At 40.2% G+C, this 22,406-nt stretch overlaps 1 protein-coding gene across 1 annotated transcript; it reads right to left on the bottom strand.

Moving 5' to 3' along the window:
- Positions 1-5,127: 5,127 nt before the first annotated feature.
- Zfp955b (zinc finger protein 955B) lies at positions 5,128-20,550 on the bottom strand. Its single transcript, XM_039080056.2, has 4 exons — positions 20,314-20,550; positions 10,537-10,663; positions 10,262-10,319; positions 5,128-9,408 (listed from the first exon to the last, which is right to left on the bottom strand). The coding sequence occupies exons 1-4, from the start codon at positions 20,413-20,415 to the stop codon at positions 8,082-8,084; spliced, it is 1,614 nt and encodes a 537-aa protein (XP_038935984.1). The 5' UTR covers positions 20,416-20,550; the 3' UTR covers positions 5,128-8,081.
- Between the last annotated feature and the right edge of the window lie 1,856 nt (positions 20,551-22,406).

Genomic DNA, 22,406 nt, shown 5'->3' with positions numbered 1-22,406 from the left:
TCTGAAAACTTGCAGGAGGACCCCATTGCTGAGGATAACATCTGCACAGCTCATTGAATGTAGAGAGGTAAAGCTGGTATCAGTATGGAGCCTTCACCCCTATGTTCTAGTCCCATTGGTAAGAGATCCTGCTTTTTCCTGTGGCCTGAGACACTACATACTCACAAACGTAGATTTATTGGGTCAAACTTCACAGTCACTACTCTTTTCAGCATTGTTCCTATGGTGGCACCAGGAGGGAAAGAAATAAAAATCTACTCCACCAAAGAAAAAACACTGACTCTAAAAAACTTAAGTCTTTACTCTTGCACAAATACCTCTGAATAGTCCTGCTGTAGATTTGTTACTGAACTAGGTGTTGCATGATCGGCAACCACTTTACAGTGGACTCTAGAATTTCTACACAAAACCCAAATACTTTCCCTCCTGTTTTATCTGCCTCCATATACATTTAACCCATCTTTAACTTTAAACAAAACTTTCAACAGCCATAAAAATCTTTAATTGAACATTCTAGGTTCCTTGTCCATTCCATCTACTCATCATGGCCATCATCATCATTGTCACCACCACCACCATCATCATCATCATCATCATCATCATCATCATCATCATCCATCATCACGGTCGCCATCATCATTATTCAAACCGTCTCTCATTATGTATCGCTACCTTTTCTGGAACATATGAGAGCAGGTGGGCCTACATGTCACAAAGATCTCCTTGCCTGTTTCCTGAACACTGGGATTAAAGGTCTGCACCACTAGGCCTTATACTCTTCACGTCCACTTTTAAAGCCTTAAGCTTTGAGTTGATCTAACATTAATCCATGTTCTTTCCTCACCAATTCCCAATCTATTTCTAAATGTAACAACTCTTATCTAGCATATATTAGCCTACTTAACTGACCCCTGATGTTAAAAGTTAAAGAAATCATTTTTTTTAGCTATTATAGTTAGCTGTTGTGTCATATTTGCAACTAATATTTTTCTCTTGGAGTGGTGCTGAGGATCACAACTGGAGACCTGAGAATGTGGAATCAGTATTTAGCTACTGACCTACACTGTCCACTGAGGAAGAAAATAAAGTACCACTTTCTACAGACTCGCTCCCTTTGAATACTACAAGAATATAACAGGTATGGAGAAAATATTTAACCCACAAATAAACTGAGCTGTGGGATCCCCAATGAATAAACAAAAGAAACATGACTATATGACACAGGATGGTCACTTTGCAAAGTATCACATCCAAAGTAAATGATTCCAAAAATCATTTACCAGGACCAACCTGACGCCATCTTAAGATTAGAAACCATCTTGTTACAAGGTCAGAATAAGTTCCTTTCTATTTACTGCAAAACTCCAGGTGGCTGAGCTTTAACCCATTCCTGGAGTGTGACATGTTCCACATAATGTCATCTAACTGTAGCCTGAACTCTGCCCTGATAAGATGTTCTTCCCAAGAATCTTGAGATATTCTGCCAAGATGACCTGTCAAATAACCCTATCTGCTGCCTGCTTCCATGATTCCCTTGTCAGGTCCTTACATTCCCAATTTCCTCTGGAAGTCCCAGTCTGCACCTTTTGCTCCTATATGAGGAGGCCTAAAATGTTCATCCACACTGCCCTCTCAATCCCTGCTTTGAAGAGTTATTCTGGTGCACAGAAAAGTAGAGCTTGCTTAGTTCATTTCATTTGAGTAATGGTCTTTACTCTCCATCAGTAGGATTAACAGAATGAATTAGATGAAATCTCAAAAACCCTATATATAGCTAGTTACAGTTCAAACAACAGGCATGGTAGATGAGAAAGGAGAGAGGGAGAGAGAAAAAAACACTCTAAAAAAAAAGGAGAACAAACAAGTTAGGCACCAAGTCTTGGAACAACAGCATTGTTGTTGCCAAGACAACAAAGTTCAACAAACTCTTAGCCAAACTAAGAAAAAAGAAAGAACACTTAAATTCTCTATAGGTGAAAAGTAGAACAGACACCAACAAAATTCAGAAAATCACTAAGAAATACCTTATAACCTTATATTCCAATGAATTGGAAACTCTTAAAAGAATCTATTAATTTCTAGATACATGGGACTCATCAAATTTAACTGACAGATGAAACAACTTAAACACATCTATAACAATCAACATTGAAACTGTAATATAAAAACCTGCAAGGAAGGGTAGGCATAGAAGACCCTCATTCCTTCTGAATCCTATGAGAATTCTATGCTATTCAAACTATCCCATAAAACATAAGTGGTAGGATAATACGAATCCTATTTATAAACCCAGTATTACTTTGATTTGAAACTGGATGAAGACTTAAGAAAAAAATTACAGGACAGTCTACTGCTCTGGATGGTACTATATAAAAAACCTTTAGTGAGCATTATAGTGCATGGGCGATAACCCCAAGAAGTTCAACTAAATTCAAGAATAAGACAAGGATGCACAATTTCTTTCATTGCTAGTTCAATTTAGTGTGCGATAACTTAGGTGGAGTAATTATAAAGAGAAAGAAATCAAAATGACTATAAGCAGGAGATTGGAGAGATTGCTAAGGATTAAGGACTGCTCTTCCAGAGGTCCTGAGTTAATTCCCAGCAACCACATGGTGGCTCACAACCATCTGTAATGGGATCTGATGCCCTTTTCTGGTGTGTCTGAAACAGCTACAGTGTCCTCATATAAATAAAAATAAATAGATCTTTAAACAGGAAGAAGTGAAAATATCCTTATTTGCAAAAATTTGATCAACAACACAGAAATTCTAAAAACTCCACCAGAAATATCTGACAAGCACCACTCTTAGAAGCATAAAACCATAGCTAAAAATAATTAAAGACAACAGTACAAGATGGAAAGAATCACCATAGTTATGGATTAGCAGAATTAATGTAAGAAGAGAAGTAATGAACATATTCCATACTGTTGGGAGCGATACCCTTAAAACCCTCCAATATTGATGTTAATAGTATAGTTAAAGTTAAGTATGACTAGGTTCACGGAAAATCCCTGCCAGCTGCAGAAGACTAATACAAATCTGGTGGTCAGGATACCCAGTGATATGACACACCTGTGACCTTTCTGAGAAACCAACACCCTGCTGACATCAGCTGATCACAAGAGCTCTGTGTCCTTGACTTGCATAGATGCTTCCCACTTCCCCCCTCCCTCTGTTACCCCTGCTATGGTATAAATTCAGCCTTGGGGAAAAAAAATAAAATTGTCACCTTGATCACACTCTTGTCTTGGTGTCCTTCTTCGTGTCTCTTGTCCCCCATTCTCTCCTAGGTGGTCCCCAACCTCCGCTGACTACCTTGCAGGCGGGGGCACCATACAATCAGTTCAAAATACTAAAGGTATTGTTCATAGGGGGAAAATACTCAAAAATGCATACGGAAGCACAAAGGACAATAGATAACCAAAGCAATTCTGATAGGTTGACAGACAGACAGACAATGTTGGTGCTATCACCATATCAGATTTTGAGTTATTCCACAGAGACAGTAGCAAAAGTGTAGGATACTGGTACAAATATCGACATGTAAATAAATGCAGTAGAATACCTAGTTGTAAACAAATCTGTGCAACTAGCCCCTCATTTTTATCCAAGATACCATTCACAATAATACAGAACTCCACAATAATACAGAACTCCACGAACTGCTGCTACCTTTGTGTAGTAAGTTTGTGCTATCATTCTGGAGACAAATGAAGTACAGTTTGCCTCTGAGAAAATCATATCTACAAATTTACTTTATTAACCCTTAGTTTAATATTTGTTTTTGTTGTTGTTGTTGTTGCTCTATTGGCAGCAATGGGGATTAAAGTCAAGGCTCAACATGTTGAGGATGTGTTTAAAAACTGATCTTTCAGGGGTGGGGGGAACATCCTCATGAAGACGAGGGATGCAGGGGAGGTGTGGGATGTGGAACAGTCAGAGGGTGGACAAGGACGGAGAATAAAATCTGGACTGTAAAAAAAGATTAAAGACTGTTTAAAAGAACCGATCTTTCATTTGCATCACATAAATATTTAGTTTTCTCACTACCTTATGTTACTAACTGAATTATCAACAAATTAGTTTTCTCATAACTCTTATACAAAGAATGCCTCTATTTCATATGTGCAGTTCAGGTTCCTTATGACTATGATAGAAAAATAATATCTAACACAAGTGGTGCTATTTCTGGCCATCACTCAGCTTATGCCAGGAAACCTCAACTTTTTGTCTTAATTCGCATGAGATCAAGATTGTAAGTCGTCTATGTAAATAGATTTGTCTATTTCTCCTAGGCTAAGAAAGATGACTTGCCAAGGTCTGACTTGGTATGTTTGTTTGTTTTGATGTCAGTTGAAAAGCAAAGAATGGCTGGATGTGATGCTTTATACCTCCAGTCCCAGAACTAGGGATGCAGGAGCAGGACAACTGTAAGCTCAAGGGCAGCTAGGTCAGTCAATAGTGAGTTGTCTTGAACACACACACAGGTCAGTGGAGGAAGGAGTAGAGAGAGATAGAGACCCACAGACACCATTAGAGAACTTTGGCATACATCTCTAAAGGAGATGTCTACCCCACCCACCCCTGAGTTCAGGGAACCCCAAGGAAAAGGCAGAGTATAAAATCAAGAAGAAATGGAAGTCACCAGAACAAGCTCATGTGAACTCACAAAAGCAGCAAGCACAGGTCCTAGGTTGGCCTGCATCAGGTCTTACGTGTATACTTTACAGCTCCCAGCTTAGTATATTTATTGGACTCCTGAGAGCAAAGAAATGGGCCTCTATTTCTGAGGAGCTGATTGTCCGGCTTTGATGTGATGATTTTGCCCTTTTGTTATCTCTTAGAAAACTGTTCTTTTCTAATGAGAAGGGAGTGGATCCAGAGGAGAGGGGAAGTGAGAGTAGAGGGAGGGGAACTGCAATTAGGGTATATTCTATGAGAAAATAATCTATTTTTAATAAAAGGGTGTAAAAAAGGCAAGGAGAACTGCGTCTTTTAAAGTTGGCTTTCTTCTTGGGTAACAACATGCTTGCTAAATTGTACCTTCTGATGACTACGAATATCAGCAGTGATCTCTGTTATGATGATTATGTCCACATGGACAAAACTGGTACTATATAGATTACACACAATGAATACTTTATTTAAAAATCTCCATGTTTTTAACCAACTTTACACCAAGTGACTGAAGCCTTAACAGTGCAGGCTATGGGGTAATAATGTTCACTAGTTTGGATGTATTCAACACACATCTCATTTACATTTTTCTTTACCATAACTGATTTGAATGTTGTTTTATAAGACTTGTGAAGCTAAAAGATACTGATGGAAGACAGAATCCAATATATTTTATGAACGCCTATAAGAAGTCAGTCTTATGAAACTTCCTATGTAGACTAGGTGGGCCTTAAGCTCAGAGATCTGCCAAGTTTGGGATGAAAGGAGTGTGCCAACACATCCTGCAATGAACATTTTTGAGATGAGGTTAACTTGTGAACGTGATTTACATCTTCTCACTACAGTCTTCCACGTAAGAAAATTATTTAAGATGATATAATTATATTCAACCCCTCAGTACTGCTCAACAATAACAAAACCAAACTATACTGAATGGTGACCAGTTTGTGTGGGTTTATGACTGTGAGTGCCAGTCTCCTGGGAAGTCAGATGTCTTGCATCTTGCAGAGTCGGGGTTGGATGTGGCTCTGAGCTGCTGGACACAGGTTCTGGGAACTAAACTCAGATCCTATGCAACATCAGTACATGCTCTTAACAGTTGAAACATTTTCAACAGTGTAACATTTTCAATACTATAAAATATTCCTTATAATTAGTTACAGTGCTTAAAAACTATAAAGAAAAATCTTATTTGGCATTGGTGGCAGGGTTCAGCAGGCACTCCAGCCTATCAAAGTAACAACTCTTAAAGGCTGTCTTCTGACCTCCACTCTTATTCATCTGCACTAACCACTAATACATCACATGTATCACACACACACACACACACACACACACACACACACACACACACACACACACACAAATAACAAAACCCCAAAATTCTGTTATTTGGAGAAAATAGACATCACACTGGGTGGTGGTAGCGCATGCCTGTGATACAGCACTCGGGAGGCAGAAGCAGGCAGATTCCAAGTTTGAGGCCAGCCTGGTATACAGAGCATATGCCAGGAGAGCCAGGGATACACTGTATTAAAAAACAACAAAAAAGGAACACTGATACATTTTCAATCTCACATCAAATACAGCTACTCAAAAACTACTTAAAGGGCTGGTGAAAAGCATACACATCAAAAGCTTGACAACCTGAGTACTATCCTCAGGTCTCATGTGTTAAGGAGACTGTTCCCGGACACCCAAATGTACACTGGGGACCCACAAACCTAAAGACACATGTGGGGAGTAACCAACTGCAACTTCAGAAAGTGTCTGCAAATATAGCCTGCTAGACTGTAAATGCTTTTCAATCAATGAACTCAATACAGCTCTCCAGCAAAGGGTAACGCATCTCCTCATGACTTACCACCCGTTAGAGATACCAGTTTACCTGGCCGAAACGCAATTGATTTGGCAAAAGTTCCATTATCACAATTCAAAGAGTTGATGTTTTTGCTCCTTCAAATGTGAGCTTAAGTTTACTCTCTCATCTCAGATTTTTATACATCAGGGATGACAGTCATGGGCAATCATAAATTATTCACTAAGTTATACTTTCAATGAAAAAAGAAGTATGATACAGTCAAGAAGTCTTGAGTAAGAATAGGCAAGTATTATAAACATTAAACATGAGTAACATGTACTTAATTTTTTGTGATCATTTCAGGAATATTTTATTTGCATATGTTAATTTGCTTAAGGTATTTACACTCACGTTTGCAAAATCCAATTGTATAAGAAAATTTAGAATTTTTACCTCTTCACAACATTTTTTTTCTGAGTTTCATGTAGCTCGGGCTGACCTAAAAGTAGCTATGTTAAACTAGCGCCCCACCCCACCCCCACCTTTTTTGAGGCAGGGTCTCAGTATCCCTGACTGGCCTGGAATCCAGACAGACCTGCCTAACTCTTTCCTCCTTCCAAGTGGTAAAATAAAAGGTGTGTGCCGGCACACCTGGACCTCTCATGTTTTAACAGTGACAACTTAATTTGGTTGTAAATGGTCTTTTCTCAAGTCTCACAAATTGTATTCAAAACCCCTATATTTAGTGTTATACTTTTCTAGCCTCTGTCCCCAGTGTTGGAATAAAAGGTATACACTATGGTGCCTGATGCAAGGGCAGGTATGCATCTATATACACTTGCACTTATGGGGAAAATTACACTTACAAGTTTTATCCAGTATATCTTCATTCTTTTAAAGGCTTATTATCTTATGTATTTTGCCTGTAGTGTGTATACACAATGTTCAGAGCCCAGAAGAGGGTGTCAGATCACGAGGAACTGGAGTTACTGATGGCTGTGAGTCACCACATGGGTGCTGTGACTTCAAGCCAGGTCCTCTCTTTGCAATCACAGCAAGTAAACAACTATTGAGCCATCCTTCAAGCCCCGTCTATCCATTAGTTTGTTGGAAAAAGTATACATAGAAAATTACAAAATATAAAACTTATTTAAGAATTGTCATTCATAAAAAAAGCACGTTAAATGCTGGTGGGCTGGCTCAGAAGGGTCGTTCGGGTTAAGGAGATTAAGGATCTGAGCTCCATCATCAGGACTCACATAAAGGAAATATGAGAACTGAATCCAGAAAGCTGTCTGGGGCTCCCCATGTGTACACTGAGGCGAGTGTATTCTTAACCCAAACCTCATACAAATAAACAAATGATAAATAAATAAATATTCTCAACAGTAAGTTGACTAGTTACACAGCTTACAGAGGTATGAGTTCTACCCAGTGGGTTTCTTCCCATTGTGAGATCTTTCATGCCTTTGAAGGTATAAGAAACATGTAAAAGCTTTCCCACACTGGTTACACTCATAAAATTTCTCTCTAGTAGTATGAGTTCTTTCATGAATTTGAAGGGATTTGGAAAAGGTGAATGCCTGCCCACACTCTACTCATACATATGGTTTCTCTCTAGTGTGAATTTTTTCATGCTTGTAATAAGCACTAGAATGGGTGAAGGCTTTCCCACAATATTTACATGTATAGGGCTTCTCTCCAGTGTGAATTCTTGCATGTTTTCGAAGGTATGAGGGAAGTGTAAATCCTTTCCCACACTGCTTGCAAACATACTTTTTCTCTGCAGTGTGAATTCTTTCATGGCTGTAACAGTTGCCCGCAGTGATAAAAGCTTTCCCGCAATGTTTACATGCATAACGTTTCTTTTCACTGTGAATTCTTTCATGTTTGAGAAAGTTTGAGGACCGTCTAAATGTTTTGCCACATTGATCACATGTGTAACATTTTTCTCCAGTGTGAAGTCTTTCATGTTTTCGAAGGTATGAGGGAAGTGTAAATCCTTTCCCACACTGCTTGCAAACATATGTTTTCTCTGTAGTGTGAATTCTTTCATGGCTGTAACAGTTGCCCTCAGTGATAAAAGCTTTCCCGCAATGTTTACATGCATAACGTTTTTCACTGTGAATTCTTTCATGTTTGTGAAGGTTTGAGGACCGTCTAAATGCTTTGCCACATTGATCACATGTGTAACGTTTTTCTCGAGTGTGACGTCTTTCATGCTGAAGAAGTTGGTAAGAGTGGATGCATGCTTTCCCACAATGTTTACATATGAAACTACGTTCTCTTTTGTGAGTTTTTTCATGATTATGACGGGCCGTGGAATACAGGAAAGTTTCACCACAATGTCTACATGAGTATGTTTTCTCTCTTGTGTGAATTCTCTGATGTTTGGTCAGGTGACTGGAATTAATAAAGGCTTCTCCACACTGCTTACAAGCAAATGGTTTTTCTCCAGTATGGATCCTTTCATATATTTGAATATAACTTTCTCCCGTTAAGGTTTTCTCAAATTGTTTATACTTGTGTAGCTCATCTCCAGTGTGAGTTCTCTCATAATCTTGATGAGAAGTGGGAATCCTGTAAGATTCATTGGTGTGTTTATTTTCACAAATGTTCTCTGTAGCATGAACCCTCTCAAGTGTCTGGAAGGATTCAGAATAAATAACATCTTTCCAACATTTTTCATGTTTAATAGCCTTTTCCCTGAGTTCTTGGCATCCGTATGGTTTCTCTTCATTTTGACCTCTAAGGAGCGCATCTGAGGATGAGTGACCATTGATGTCTTTTATATTCACACTGCTTTCATAGGCTGTGATTGCAGGACGACTCTCCCCATTAGCAATATGCTCTGTCTTCTGTTGGTGGGTCTTTCCACACTGACTACCATGTTCACAGTCACAGAATTTCTCAACCACCTGAATTCTGAGAGAGAGAGAGAGAGAGAGAGAGAGAGAGAGAGAGAGAGAGAGAGACAGAGACAGAGAGAACAGACAGAGAGAGACAGAGAGAACAGACAGAGAGAGAGAGAGAAGCATTATTTCTCTTTAAATAAGCTAGGTAGGTACTACATGATGGATTTTGTGGCCTCTACCTGTTATTGCAGTATTCAGGAGACAGAAAGTATTCAGGAAGTAAGCAATTGAGTGTAAACTAGGCCTGTCCCAAGACAAGTAAGAAGGCACTGAGTTTATTACAATTTATGAACATAAAAGAACTAAACACTCGGCAAGAAGTGCTAAGGACAGCACACAATCACAAAAGGTTCTGTAGGCTTATTTTGATAAACACTGTCTATGACAGTGAACAAAGGTGAACTTTCCTAATGCAATATAATGCAGATCATATATCAAATTCTAAATGGTTGAACATCCTTTGTAAAATTTACTGAAGATGGATTTTGATTTAAACTCCAAACTTACCTTTCTTCACACACAAACCTCATATTCATAAAGCCCAAAGCTAACAGTACATCAAATACATTTCTACACAAAAGGCAGTTTTGTATAATGAACCACTGGAAAATAGCTAAAGGTGAATTCTTTCTGCTATTACTCCCTCAAAAGTTCAGTAAGAGGTGTAGGCCACAAAATCCACATAAGGACTACATGAGAGTTAGGATCATCCTTGTGGAATTCTCAAGCCCAGTAATGGTTGACAAAAAAACTTTGAAGTTAAGTCAATTTACATTTTGATCCACTTGGATCACTTTCTTATTTCTCTGACTTGTCCTTCTCAAATATCTGATGCAAATTGCCTTTCTGTATGTATAAATTACCTCCGATTTCTCTGGACCATTGGGTAATTCACATCCATACTTTCTTCCTCTGTCTTTCCTAAAAATGAACAGTAAGAAATCATTACATTATTCATCCTTTTATACAAGTCATAACTTACTTTTTTCTGGTATAATGTTATATTTACCACCATGTTCCCATTCAACATTTCAAGTCATAAAATTATACAGATGACTAAGAAACAGGTTTTCTCCACATGAATAAGAAAAGAAATTATATTGGTGGTGGTGGTAGTTGTTTTTGTTGTTGTTCTTACCTATGGAGATCAGGTTCATAAAGGTCTCCATCATCACATCTCTGTAGAGCTTCTTTTGGTAGGAATCCAGCAGAGCCCATTCTCCTAGACTGAAGTTCACAGACACATCCTCAAAGGTCACTGGCTCCTAAAATTATCCATAGATATTATTAAAATGAAGTTATTAGAAGAATGGTGGAAAAAACTGCAAATATATCAGTGACTTGATATGTTTCCTTCATGCTTTCTTAGTATAGTCACTGTATATCATAGCCACTATAAGTTTATTAATTATCCTCTCATCTTGTCACACAGTTCTAAGGATACTGTATGTCTATATAGTAAAGGAAAAATGTATCACATGCTTTGTGGTGATGTTGATTTCAAACTACTCTTTGTACCTTCCAGCACAAGTTTCTACAACTTAGAACCAAGAATAAACATCAGCTCTGCTGAGCATGCACAATTATTAATGTCTGTCAGTAAACTTCATCTACTTCTAAAGCCAAGACATTTCACATAAAATGAATACAACCAGCTCAATTCTTTAAAGAGGAGCTCACTGCTACTCACAAGTTTGTAACAAGATAAAACAGTATTTTGTAAACTATTATCCTTGTCATTAAATACTGAAACGTGGTCTTTATGATACAAAACCCAAAGAAGGTTCACATGAAAAACCTATCATTGGTCTCAAAGATGAAAGGAAACATCAACTGACAAAATTTGCCACCTAGTGGTCACTTGATCACATTCTCTCATGATGTATTCAACATGAGTGGCATCATTAAGAAAACTGATATTATAAAATGATCTTATAAAAGTATTAATGCAAAACAGGTGGGTTTTCATAGACCAACCTTGATTTAATAGTAAGTAAGACTTACAAATGACAATTCTCTGTCCTCAATTACAAATAATATGCGTTTTAAAAGAAATGTCAGTGGACAATGACACCACAGGGAGGAAAAAAATTATATCATGGCTGTGTGAAATCATGTAATTCCCACAAAACTTTTAGACTGTTAACAAGAATACTCATCAAACCTGTATGTCATAATAAATGTTTGCTACCATTAAAAGCACTAGAAATAAGAAAATGATAGTTTGATTCAGATGACTGAATTCAAGACCTTAAATTCAAGACCTGCCTAGACTGGAGAGCAAATACTAGAAAAAAAAAAAAAAAGACACATTTTGAAACAATACTACTTAGGGTACTACACATAAAGACAAGATGAACAGAACAGAGAACAGTAGATTTCAGTGACATGAAATTCAAACAGAACTGCTCCTTTCTGAAGGGAATACAGGGACAAAGAGTGGAGCAGAGACTGAAGGAAAAGCCATCCAGAGACTGCCCCACCGCAGGATCCAACGTATCTGGAGTCACCAAACCCACTCTCTATTGCTGATGCCAAGAAGTGCATGCTGACAGGAGCCTGATATAGCTGTCCCCTGAGAGGCTCTTCCAGATCCTGACCAATACAATGCGGATGCTTGCAGCCAATCAACAGACTGAGCACGGGACACTAATGGAGGAGTTAGGGGAAGGCTTGAAGGAACTGAAGGGGTTTGCAACCCCATTGGAAGAACAAGATCAACCAACCAGACCTCCCAGAGCTTCCAGGGACTAAACCACCAACCAAAGAGTACAGATGGAGAGATCCATGGCTCCACCTGCATAGCAGAGGATGGCCTTATCTGGAATCAGTGGGAGGAGAGACCCTTGGTCCTGTGAAGACTTGATGCCCCAGCACAGGGGAATTCTAGGATGGTGAGGTGGAAGTGGATGGGTGAGGAAGCACCCTCATAAAAGCAAGGGTAGGGGGGATGCAATAGGGGGTTTTCAGAATGAAAACTGGGAAGGGGGATAACATTTGATATATAAATAAATAAAATAACCAATAAAAATGTAAAAAAATTAAATTTAAACAGAAATTCATTAATAAGAGAGAAAACATTGATCAACAATGAATCTGATTGCTATATAAAGTGACTATTCCATTGGCAACAAGCAAGGTTTATAAGAAATGGGGAAGATGAAATAGTACCCCATGTTTCTCTATTTCTCATCAGAGGAATCTCAAATGGCTGAGCAACACTTAATATCCTTAGCCATCAGGGAAATGCAAATCAAAACAGCTGTGACATCCCATCTTACAACACAAGTGGCAGCCCATGATGGGAAGGATGTAGAGCAAGGGGAACACGCCTCCATTGCTGGTGGGAGTACAGATTTGTACAACTGCTCTGGAAACCAATTTGATAGTTTCTCAGAAAATTGGAAACAGTTTTACCTCAAAACTCAGCTAAACCACTCCTAGACAAATACACAAAGGAGACTCCAGTCTACCACAAGGGTATTTACTCAACTAAGTTTATAGCAGCTTTATACCTAACAAAGAGAAACTTGAAACAACCTAAATGTCCCTCAACCAGAGAATGGATAAGCAAATGGATGGAACTAGAAAAAGAAAATCACCCTGAGGGAGGCAACCCACACCCACAAAGACAAACACAGTGTGTATTCACTTTTAAGTGGACATTAGCTATTCAAAGTCAACCATGCTGCAATCCTTAGCATAGAGAAGCTAAATAACAAGGAGAGCCTAAGGGGTGTAGGGAGACAGAGATACAAAGAGAAAACAATAGATGTTGCAGGTGGATTGAGGAAGGTGGTGATGGGAATACAAGGGTGATATTAGCTTGGGGCAGGGGAAGAATACTGGGAGAAAGCACTGGAATTGTGGGGCATTTCAGAGGCAAGGCAGAATCCTAGTGCAATGGAAACTCCATGGACTCTATGAGGGTGATCTTAGCAAAGACTACTAGTAAGAGGCAACATGGTAGCTGAACCAACCATCTTTTTTTTTTTCATTTTTTCCATCTTTATTAACTTATTTACATTTTGATTGTTATTCCCCTTCCCGGTTTCCAGGCCAACATCCCCCTAACCCCTACCTACCCTTCTATATGGGTATTCCCCTCCCCATCCTTCCCCCATTACCGCCCCCCCCCCAACAATCACGTTCACTGGGGGTTCGTCTTGGCAGGACCAAGGGCTTCCCCTTCCACTGGTGCTCTTACTAGGATATTCATTGCTACTTATGAGGTTGGAGCGCAGGGTCAGTCCATGTATAGTCTTTAGGTAGTGGCTTAGTCCCTGGAAGCTCTGGTTGGTTGGCATTGTTGTTCATATGGGGTCTCAAGCCCCTTCAAGCTCTTTCAGTCCTTTCTAAGATTCCTTCAACGGGGACCCCCATTCTCAGTTCAGTGATTTGCTGCTGGCATTCGCCTATGTATTTGCTGTATTCTGGCTGTGTCTCTCAGAAGAGATCTATATCCGTGAACCAACCATCTTAAACCTTTGATCTACACTTGGTCCTGCATGCAAGATATGCTGGGACTAGAACCTAGCATAACTGTCATGAGAGAGATCAGAGAGACTTCATCTAGCAATTTATGGAAGCAAATGCAAAGTCCAAAAGCCAAATATTAGGCAGACCTCGGGGAGTCCTTCGAAGGAGGAGAAGGAAGGACTGGAGGAGCCAAAGGGGTCAAAGACATCACAAGAACAGTCCACAGAATCAACTGAGGACTCACGGTGGCTTCCAGAGATCAGGGAGCTTATATGGGTCCGACCTAGGCTCTCTGCACACGTTATGATTGTGTAGTTTGATGTTCATGAGGTATTCCTGGCAGTGGGAACGGGGGCTGTCTGATTCTTTTGTCTGCTTTTGGGAGCTGTTTTCTCCTATTGGATTGCCTCATTCAGCCTTAATATGAAAGTATGTGCCTGGTCTTATTATAACTTGTGGTGCTAAAGTCTGGTCAATGTTCTGTGGGAGGCCTGATCCTTTCTGAAGTGGGTGGGGGAATCTGAGGGAGAGGAGAGGTTGGTGGGAGACTGGGAGAAAGTAGGGAGGGGAAAATGCAGTCGTGATATATGAGAGAATCCTTTTTAAAAAGGAAGTAGAATCATGTGGTATAGGTAGTAATCTCAAAGTACGATGTGGAGTGCATGGTGATCAGGGCTACTGGACAAAATCCCAGCAGACCAATATCACAAACCACAATTCTCCAGCATTCTTTCAACTGCATGATGATTTTCACAATATGTAATGGGAGTTTCTGTATGCTGTTTTCCTTTGGGGTATTTTGTATAGACTTTAGTAGAAGATGTGAATGTATACACTGGCAGTCTCTTTAAACGACATAATTCTTTGGAAAAAATCTTGGCCTACTTCTACACAAGGATCCCTCTTTGTGTGCTCTCACCTCCGACCCCCTGCCTCCCACCCGTTTACACCAAGAATAGAGAAGTTAAAGATTTTTTAACTGAAAGATGGTTCCAGGAACACATAGGCACACCCGTTCCAAGGGTGAAAGCACACAATTGATAGAAACAAGGCACCCAGACCTGAGGCCTCAGCACTGAGGGCAAGAGTACAGTTGATAAGTACAGAATAGTGTCCTCGATTGATTCCCTAGGCGCATGAGTTACAGGATGAATGGCAAGATCTGATATGCTCCATGAGAAGCAGACTATATCAAGAAGCCACACTGGCTCGATCCCACGCTGCCGTCCACGTACAGGAGCAGGCACTGAAGGAATAGGATGCTACAGCATACTGGAAAACCAGGAAGATATGAGAACCTGCTCTTTGGGGAGCCTATGAGAAGTACAGGCCCATAGGAAACGCATTAGGAAACAGCTAGCCCTTACTATGCTATATGGCCACGCACTGCCCCCTGAGGGATGAGAATAGCTTTTATAAGCTTGTTTCTCAGCATCTCAGCACTCAAGTGTCCGGCAGCCCTGACCACAGAGGCTGAGGGTGTTGATGGCAGAAACAGCACAGAGCACCAGGACCTTACTGAACCTTAGAAAACAGGGACTTAGATGTTTGCTGAACTCACTGCTTTGGCTTCAAAGAAAAATACTGCTCATTACGTCTTTCGTTCTGGATGCTAAAAAATGGGGCTAAAATAGGTTCAAAACAATCTGTAAAAAGATGATACCTCTCTTAGAATCATTAATTCTGCTTTCAAAATTACCTGTGCTTAAGCTACTATGCAAATGTAGAATTTAAAAAGGGTGCCCTTCTTATGTTTCAATAAACACACGAGCTATCCTGACTCCCCTCAGAATGTTATCAGTCTCCTTCCCTCACTGGCTCCTTACCTTCTCTTTGGGGCCTGAACCCTGCAGGAGCTGGACTCCAGAATGCGTAATTACGAAATAGTGATGCAGACACAGACAGAAGGAACACTGAAATCCAACTTAGACTATGTGTATAGCCAGCTTTTTCCCACCCTTGTCTAACAGCTAGATTTTGTCTAAATAAATTAAAAAAAAAAAAAAAAACCCTGGGCGGTCTGAAAGCTGGTTAACTAACCTTTGTATTTATGCAATTAACTTCTTGTGAGAGAGAACAAGTTCTCAGACAGAATATACAAAGACATGTAATACACAAAAATTAAAGGACAGTGGGAGTATCTGCAGTGCATGCAAATTACACATCAAAGGACAAGTGTACACAAAATGTCACAAGTAAAGACATGGCTGAAAATATCCGCTAAAAATAAAACATAGGAAGCAAGATCCACAGCCCTGGGTGAGGAACTTAACAAGTAAAATGTGTAGTTATGAAAACTACTGAATACCAATAGTTTACACATAACACCGATTACCCAATTCTCATCACTCTTATTTCCTATAATATAAACCTTAATGCAATCTATACCGGGTCACATTTCTCTAATGACAAAGAATATACTTTGGGCTTATTCTTAGTGTTATGACTACTGTTTTATTTTAAACATCTCTAAAGTCCTGTTGAAAATGTCCTAACACTGTATCAACTAACTCAAATTGAGAGATAAATTAATCTTAACTGCAGACATTAGCAAGTGTGAGTCATGCCAAAGAAAAGAACTTAGAATGTTTTTGCTTGTGATAACCAGTCACTCTTTGAAAGTTCTAAGTTAAAGCTGTAATAACAGTATACAGATTGAGTACAGTGGCATACATCTTTACTCCCAGCGCTTAAGAAGCAGAGGCAGGCAGACTCCTCCAACAGGATGAGTTCCAGGCCTAGTCAGGGTTACACAGTGAAACACAGTCTCAAAACCCCCAAACAGCAAAGCACTGCATAGTGAAAAATTACAAGGATAAACCCAGAAAGTGGGAAGAGTAGGGATGAGTCACTCCACCATCACAAACACTCACGGCATCAGTTACTCGTCTTAATGGAGACACACAGCATATTTACACTGCTAGTGGAACAGATCTTTAAAGTGTTTTTATTAGCATATAAAACTATATAAAAGCTATAAAACAACACAGATCACAATGAAGTTTCCATACATGTAAATTACAGACTTTCACCATGTTCGCTGTCTTCATTAGACCCATGTTCTACCCTAACGGTTACATTTTACTTTTTGCCTGCTACTTTGAAGTCTTTTATTTTCTTCCAGATTCCACATACGGAATAAAGCATATCTTACAAATTCTTTCTGACTCTAGTTTAGTATGTTTATAGTACAATCTTTAGTTCAATCTATTTTAGTACAATATGTTTTACATTTTTGTGGCTGCATAATACAGTACATAATTTAATACAGTAAGTGCACATACACATACGTATATACCATCATATATACACAGATAAGTCTGTGAAGTGTAGCTCACACACACTAGAATTTAACAAATCATGCATGATGTTCAGCTAGGCCAATTGTATAATAGTGCTATTCTGAGATGGGATGTGCATCTGCAGGTGAGTAGAGAAACAATGCAACAGAGCTCAGACAAAAGCCAATAATCAAAACACTGACACATCAGGCTGGACTGATCTTGAGGCTTTTCCCCTCCTGGCTACATTTCATAATAATCCCTTAGGTCCTATGGAGGCTGTTGGGGGACAAAAGTCATCAAGTTAAAAGTTATGAAGGAGATGAGTTCAAATCCCAGCAACCACATGGTGGCTCCCAACCATTTGTAATGAGATCTGATGGCCTCTTCTGGTGTGTCTGAAGACAGCTACAGTGTACTTATGTATAACAAATCTTTTTTTTTAAAGTTATGGAGGTAACCGACAGCTTTCTGACTGAATTTGAGGCCCACTCCACAGGAGTCATAAAATGTCAATATATCTCTACACAGTAACATCCTACTCCACACTCAGTTCTAGGTAGGTTACATAAACTAATAATTAACAAGAAAACCTGAGGGTTAAACTGTAACAGATAAAATGGATGTATGCTACTCAATAGAAAAAGAATCCATTCTGTTCTTCTCCTTTGTTTGGAGACAGAGTATGACTCCGTAGCCCTGGTTCACCTAGAACCCTCTAGCCTAGACCAACTGGATCATGTTGGCTTTGAGCTTAGAGATTGCCTCTGCCTCCTAAATGCTAGGATTGGCCACCATGCCCAGAAGTAAGAATCCTTTTCAGCAATCCAGGCAACCTCTTCTACTGTAACATACAAAAAAGGCAGATGGGGCTGGTGGCTTAGCCAGTTAAAGTGCCTGCCACCTGCGTGATAGCCTGAGTGGATATCTGGGCTCCACATGGTATGAGAAAACAGATACCTACAAGCTGTCCTGGGACTTCCACAACTGTACCATACCAGCATCTCCCCCAGTCCCCACCATGTATACACAGAAATAAATAAATACAATTAGTCTATTGAAACACAAATTTTATAAAGATGCCAATACCTGTAGTACTACAGAGATGGCTTAAAGACTGATCAGTGCGTGTGAATGTGTGCCGAGAAATTATCCTGCATTATCTCATGTTTAGAAAACCAATGAAAAAAGGGGGTTTCCTCTATTATTTCATAATACAAAGACAGTAGAAATGTGTTCTATTATGTGAGCCTGAACAAGATATGCCACACTGTAAAGAGGGAGCGGGGGTTTCCAAACAACACAGACCACTGTCATTGCTTTTGGTCACCAATCACAACTACGCTTTAAATGGAACCACCGAAGGAACCACAGACTCTGGCCGCAGGGCATAACAAATCCTGCTGCTCTCTAGCTTTCAAGATTCCAGAAGGTGCGATGCAGGCTGCTGAGGTGAGAAAAGGCATAAACAGTCTTACTGACCCCGTGCTGGACCCTCCGTGTGGCAATACTGATCTGCCAGGCAAGAGCCACAAATGTTACAAGGGTAGCTAACCACTTTAAAAGTGTATTTTAAGGCCTCCTCCACAGGACAGAATTCCATGTCTGGGACTATAATAAAGGTCAAAAGACAACGGCTGAGGAGTTCGTAGGCCCAAGGACAGTGCCTGATTTTGTTCTTTTGCTAAACTGTTACACTGCCAGTGTGCCTTACACATATTTATATTTAGCCTCAGATCTGGCCACTAGCACTCAACCTAGATCACAGATGCTTCTTTCTACAATGGGCAGTGTTAAGTCTCAAATCCTGGAACAAAAGGATGAAGTGCCTACTTAACATGTCAATGCAGGTACTGACTGTCAGGTTCTCCCAGCATCCCTCAGCACCTATCCATTATGGGCCTTCTTGGCTGGCATATTGCCCCCTACTCTGAACTCTCCAGCCCAAGGCTGTTATTCTCTATGTAATTAAACCATTTTGGTCACTCACCTTTGTACCTCTGCCCTCCTGGCTGCTGCATCCAGTTCCCCTCTCTCCCCTCTCCTTTCCCCTCCTCCTTTCTCCTCACAGGGCTCAGGGTCCTCTCCACTGTGGACTCTCCAAAATGTCTCTGCCTCTGGCTATGCTCTCCCTGTTAGCTACAATAAACTTTCTCCTCCACCATACCTAGGAGCAACTTCAGGTCCTTCCTTTCTCTTTCTTTTTTACATTCTAGGAGCAGTCAACAAAGAGATGTATAAAAGGTCAAAAGAAATGCTGACAATAAAAGACAAAGTGCTCAGTTGTAAATGGGACATCTATACCTAACCCCCAGCTGCGTCCACCACAGCTCAAGGAGCATCTCGGGAGAGGAGGCAAAAGGAGCTTAAGAACCAGAGAAGACAGAAAAATACTGCGAAATGCTGGGCATGAAAGAGTTCTGTGATATGCTGTCTTCTGGACATGGCAGGGTTATTGTACTTAGGAGCTCACAACAGCTGTGGGGAGAGGTACAGTCCAGGCCCACAACTTACTAAGTAATTACTGGCAATTAACAGTATTTTTGGAGAATAGTTCTGTTTAGAAGAAGTAGCCACTGGTAAGGTTCCCTTTCCAAACATCCATGCACATACTCGCAACACTTACTGGGGAATAATAATAATGATGATGATGATGATGAAGCTGGAAGAGAGGCTATTGGAAATATATAGGACTTTGAACGAGAAATAGGGATTGATTTTCGAGACTAAAGAGAAATTTTTAAAAAGAACCCAGAAGGATCACAGGAGTAAGCTAAAGCAGGTCGAGTGGGAGTACAAGGGCGGGCAAACAGAACTCTCCACCCACTCCCCCCGCGTTGGAGTCTGAGCAGCACTAACCAGTCAGCGCTGAAACGTCTGCAGCAGCTCAAATTCGTGACCCGGACTCATCCTGACAAGACCTGAACTACAGTAAAACAGCTTCACGGCGACAGGACAGGGCCCCAGACTCCCTGCTGCCTTCTCTGCTCACAATTCAAGAGCAGGTGGTAAGACAGAACCGGAGACAGACTCCTCATCACACTCAGCTGCACAGCGCCAGGGGAACGTCAGGGCGGCAGCGCCACAGTACGCCAAAGTCACCGCAGTGTCACAAACCTGCCACAAACGATTCAAGGAGCCCAGGGCACACTCACCATCTTCTGCTTCCGATGCATCCAGGTGTCCTCCCTAAACGAAAACACAGTCAACAAGGTCGATGGAGCACACCTCTCAAGGGCTTCTCGGGACTCAAACATGGCGGCAACGGCCGCACCTTCCGAATATCCAGGCTTCTCATTGGACCGTTGATCCTAAGTCGTAACAGCTTTCCTGATTGGCGACTGATAAGCGGGGCTGCGGGACCCGGTTGGGTTGGAGAATAGAGAGCATCCTTTCCCTGGAAGGTTACAGTCAAATGGACAGGTGTCAGTTCCTTGTTCTGGGATAAACCTGTTTTCCTTCTGGGATAAACCTGGCCCAATCTGGAGTAACCAAGTATTTGAGAAAAATACGGTCAGGGTTTTGGGAGCAGCTTTCCTGGCGGTGTATATAGTGGACCACAGTGGAGTTTTCCACTTAAAAATACTGCAACAAGATTGATGGGGTAGTGTGGAGATTCAGTACTTCAGAATCAAAATACATGATTACAGGGTAGGAGAGATCCCTAAAATCAGTCTGGACACGGGATCAGAAGAGGGACCTGACATGTAAATTCCAGGATGATGCAGGTGAAATAAACTGAACCTTCTGTAAGGCTGATATATTGATATCAGTTCTATTGATATAGAACACCAGGAATTGGAAAGGGTTTAGACTGTTACAAGTCCATTACGTTGGGGGAGTTTTTACCTGACCTAACAACTATATGACTACTGTGAAAATCATTTGGAATATGCAATAGAACAGTAGTTTCCTTTGGAATGTACAGACCACTAATTTTGTAACCATCCAAAAAGACAAGAACACTATTAGAAGGCCTACTCAAGACCTTTCCTCCTTGATAACCTGTCCACCTAATGTTTCCACCAAGGCAAGAAAATTAAAATACTCCAACAAGGATACAATTACTCAATGTGAGAGGTACATGTATCTGTTTGTGTAGTTACATTGTAGCAATAGTATACAAAAGATGCAAGAGGTATGAAAGGGAACTCTTAGAGTTCTTCAAAAGAAAAAAAGGGGGGGGGTTCTATACCCGAGAAAGCCTAGTTCACAAGTGCAAACATCCCCAAGACTCCGAATCATAGTAGCTGCTGTCAGAGACCCCCAGAGTCATTATTGATGAGTCAGAGACACTATTCCAACAGTATAACTCTTAGAGGTCCTTAGGACATCTCTCGTTTCTTCTATCATGAAATCTTTCTTTCAATATTTTAATATTCATAAGAGGAACCGTGTAATCCCCATTCATATTAATGTTTTACCTAAAGAAAGCTACCACATACTTTCACTCATATGTGGAAACAACAATCTGGAAACAAAAACAAAAAAAAAAAGACAAAACAAAAGTAGTAGAGGGACTATTAAAGAAGAACATGAGGATTTCAGAGGCTACAAGAAAGAGAGGAAATAATAAAGCAGTCATTGGGAGGTCAGATATGATCAATCCATAATATATATCACATATATATGTGACAATATGTCACAAGGAAAGCCATGAATAGGTTTAAAAATATGGATTAATAATTTGGCTAATTAGATTTTGAGGAATTTTTAATTTTTTCTCTCTGTGTGTGTGCGTGTGTGTGTGTGCGTGTGTGTGTGTATGTGTGTGTGACAAGATCCTACTGTGTGTATACCCTACCTGGACGGGAACTTAGTATGTGAATCAAACTGTCTTCCTACTTGTGAAGATTGTCTTGTTTCAAATCCCAAGGGATTGGACTATAGTTATGCAGCACCATATCTAGCCTGGAGTACACAGCTCACCAGAAACAGAGGAGAGAACTGGGTCCTGAAAGTTGTTCTGATATCCAAACACTCAAAGTGACACACATGCACGATTGCACACACACACACACACACACACACACACACACACACACGCTCTCTCTCTCTCTCTCTCTCTCACACACACACACACACACACTCAAACACACACAAAAAAATGCAACAATCCTAAAATATACTATCTACAGTCTACGCCAATGAAAGTATAAATTATCAAATCCTGAAAGAAAGTTTGATAAATTACTATATCCAGAAAAACCAATGAAAAGAAGAAATTATAAATGCAATGTTTAACACC

Source organism: Rattus norvegicus, chromosome 7 (genome assembly GCF_036323735.1).
Source record: "Rattus norvegicus strain BN/NHsdMcwi chromosome 7, GRCr8, whole genome shotgun sequence".
Lineage (NCBI taxonomy): Eukaryota > Metazoa > Chordata > Mammalia > Rodentia > Muridae > Rattus > Rattus norvegicus.
This window is presented reverse-complemented; position numbering and strand designations above follow the sequence as displayed.

Coding starts and splice junctions, on each gene's coding strand:
- Zfp955b (XM_039080056.2), bottom strand. CDS start 20,415: ATGTTTGAGTCCCGAGAAGCCCTTGAGAGGTGTGCTCCATCGACCTTG. Junction 10,320..10,536: donor TATGAACCTGATCTCCATAG/GTAAGAACAACA, acceptor GTTCATTTTTAG/GAAAGACAGAGGAAGAAAGT. Junction 9,409..10,261: donor ATGGTCCAGAGAAATCGGAG/GTAATTTATACA, acceptor TCTCTCTCTCAG/AATTCAGGTGGTTGAGAAAT.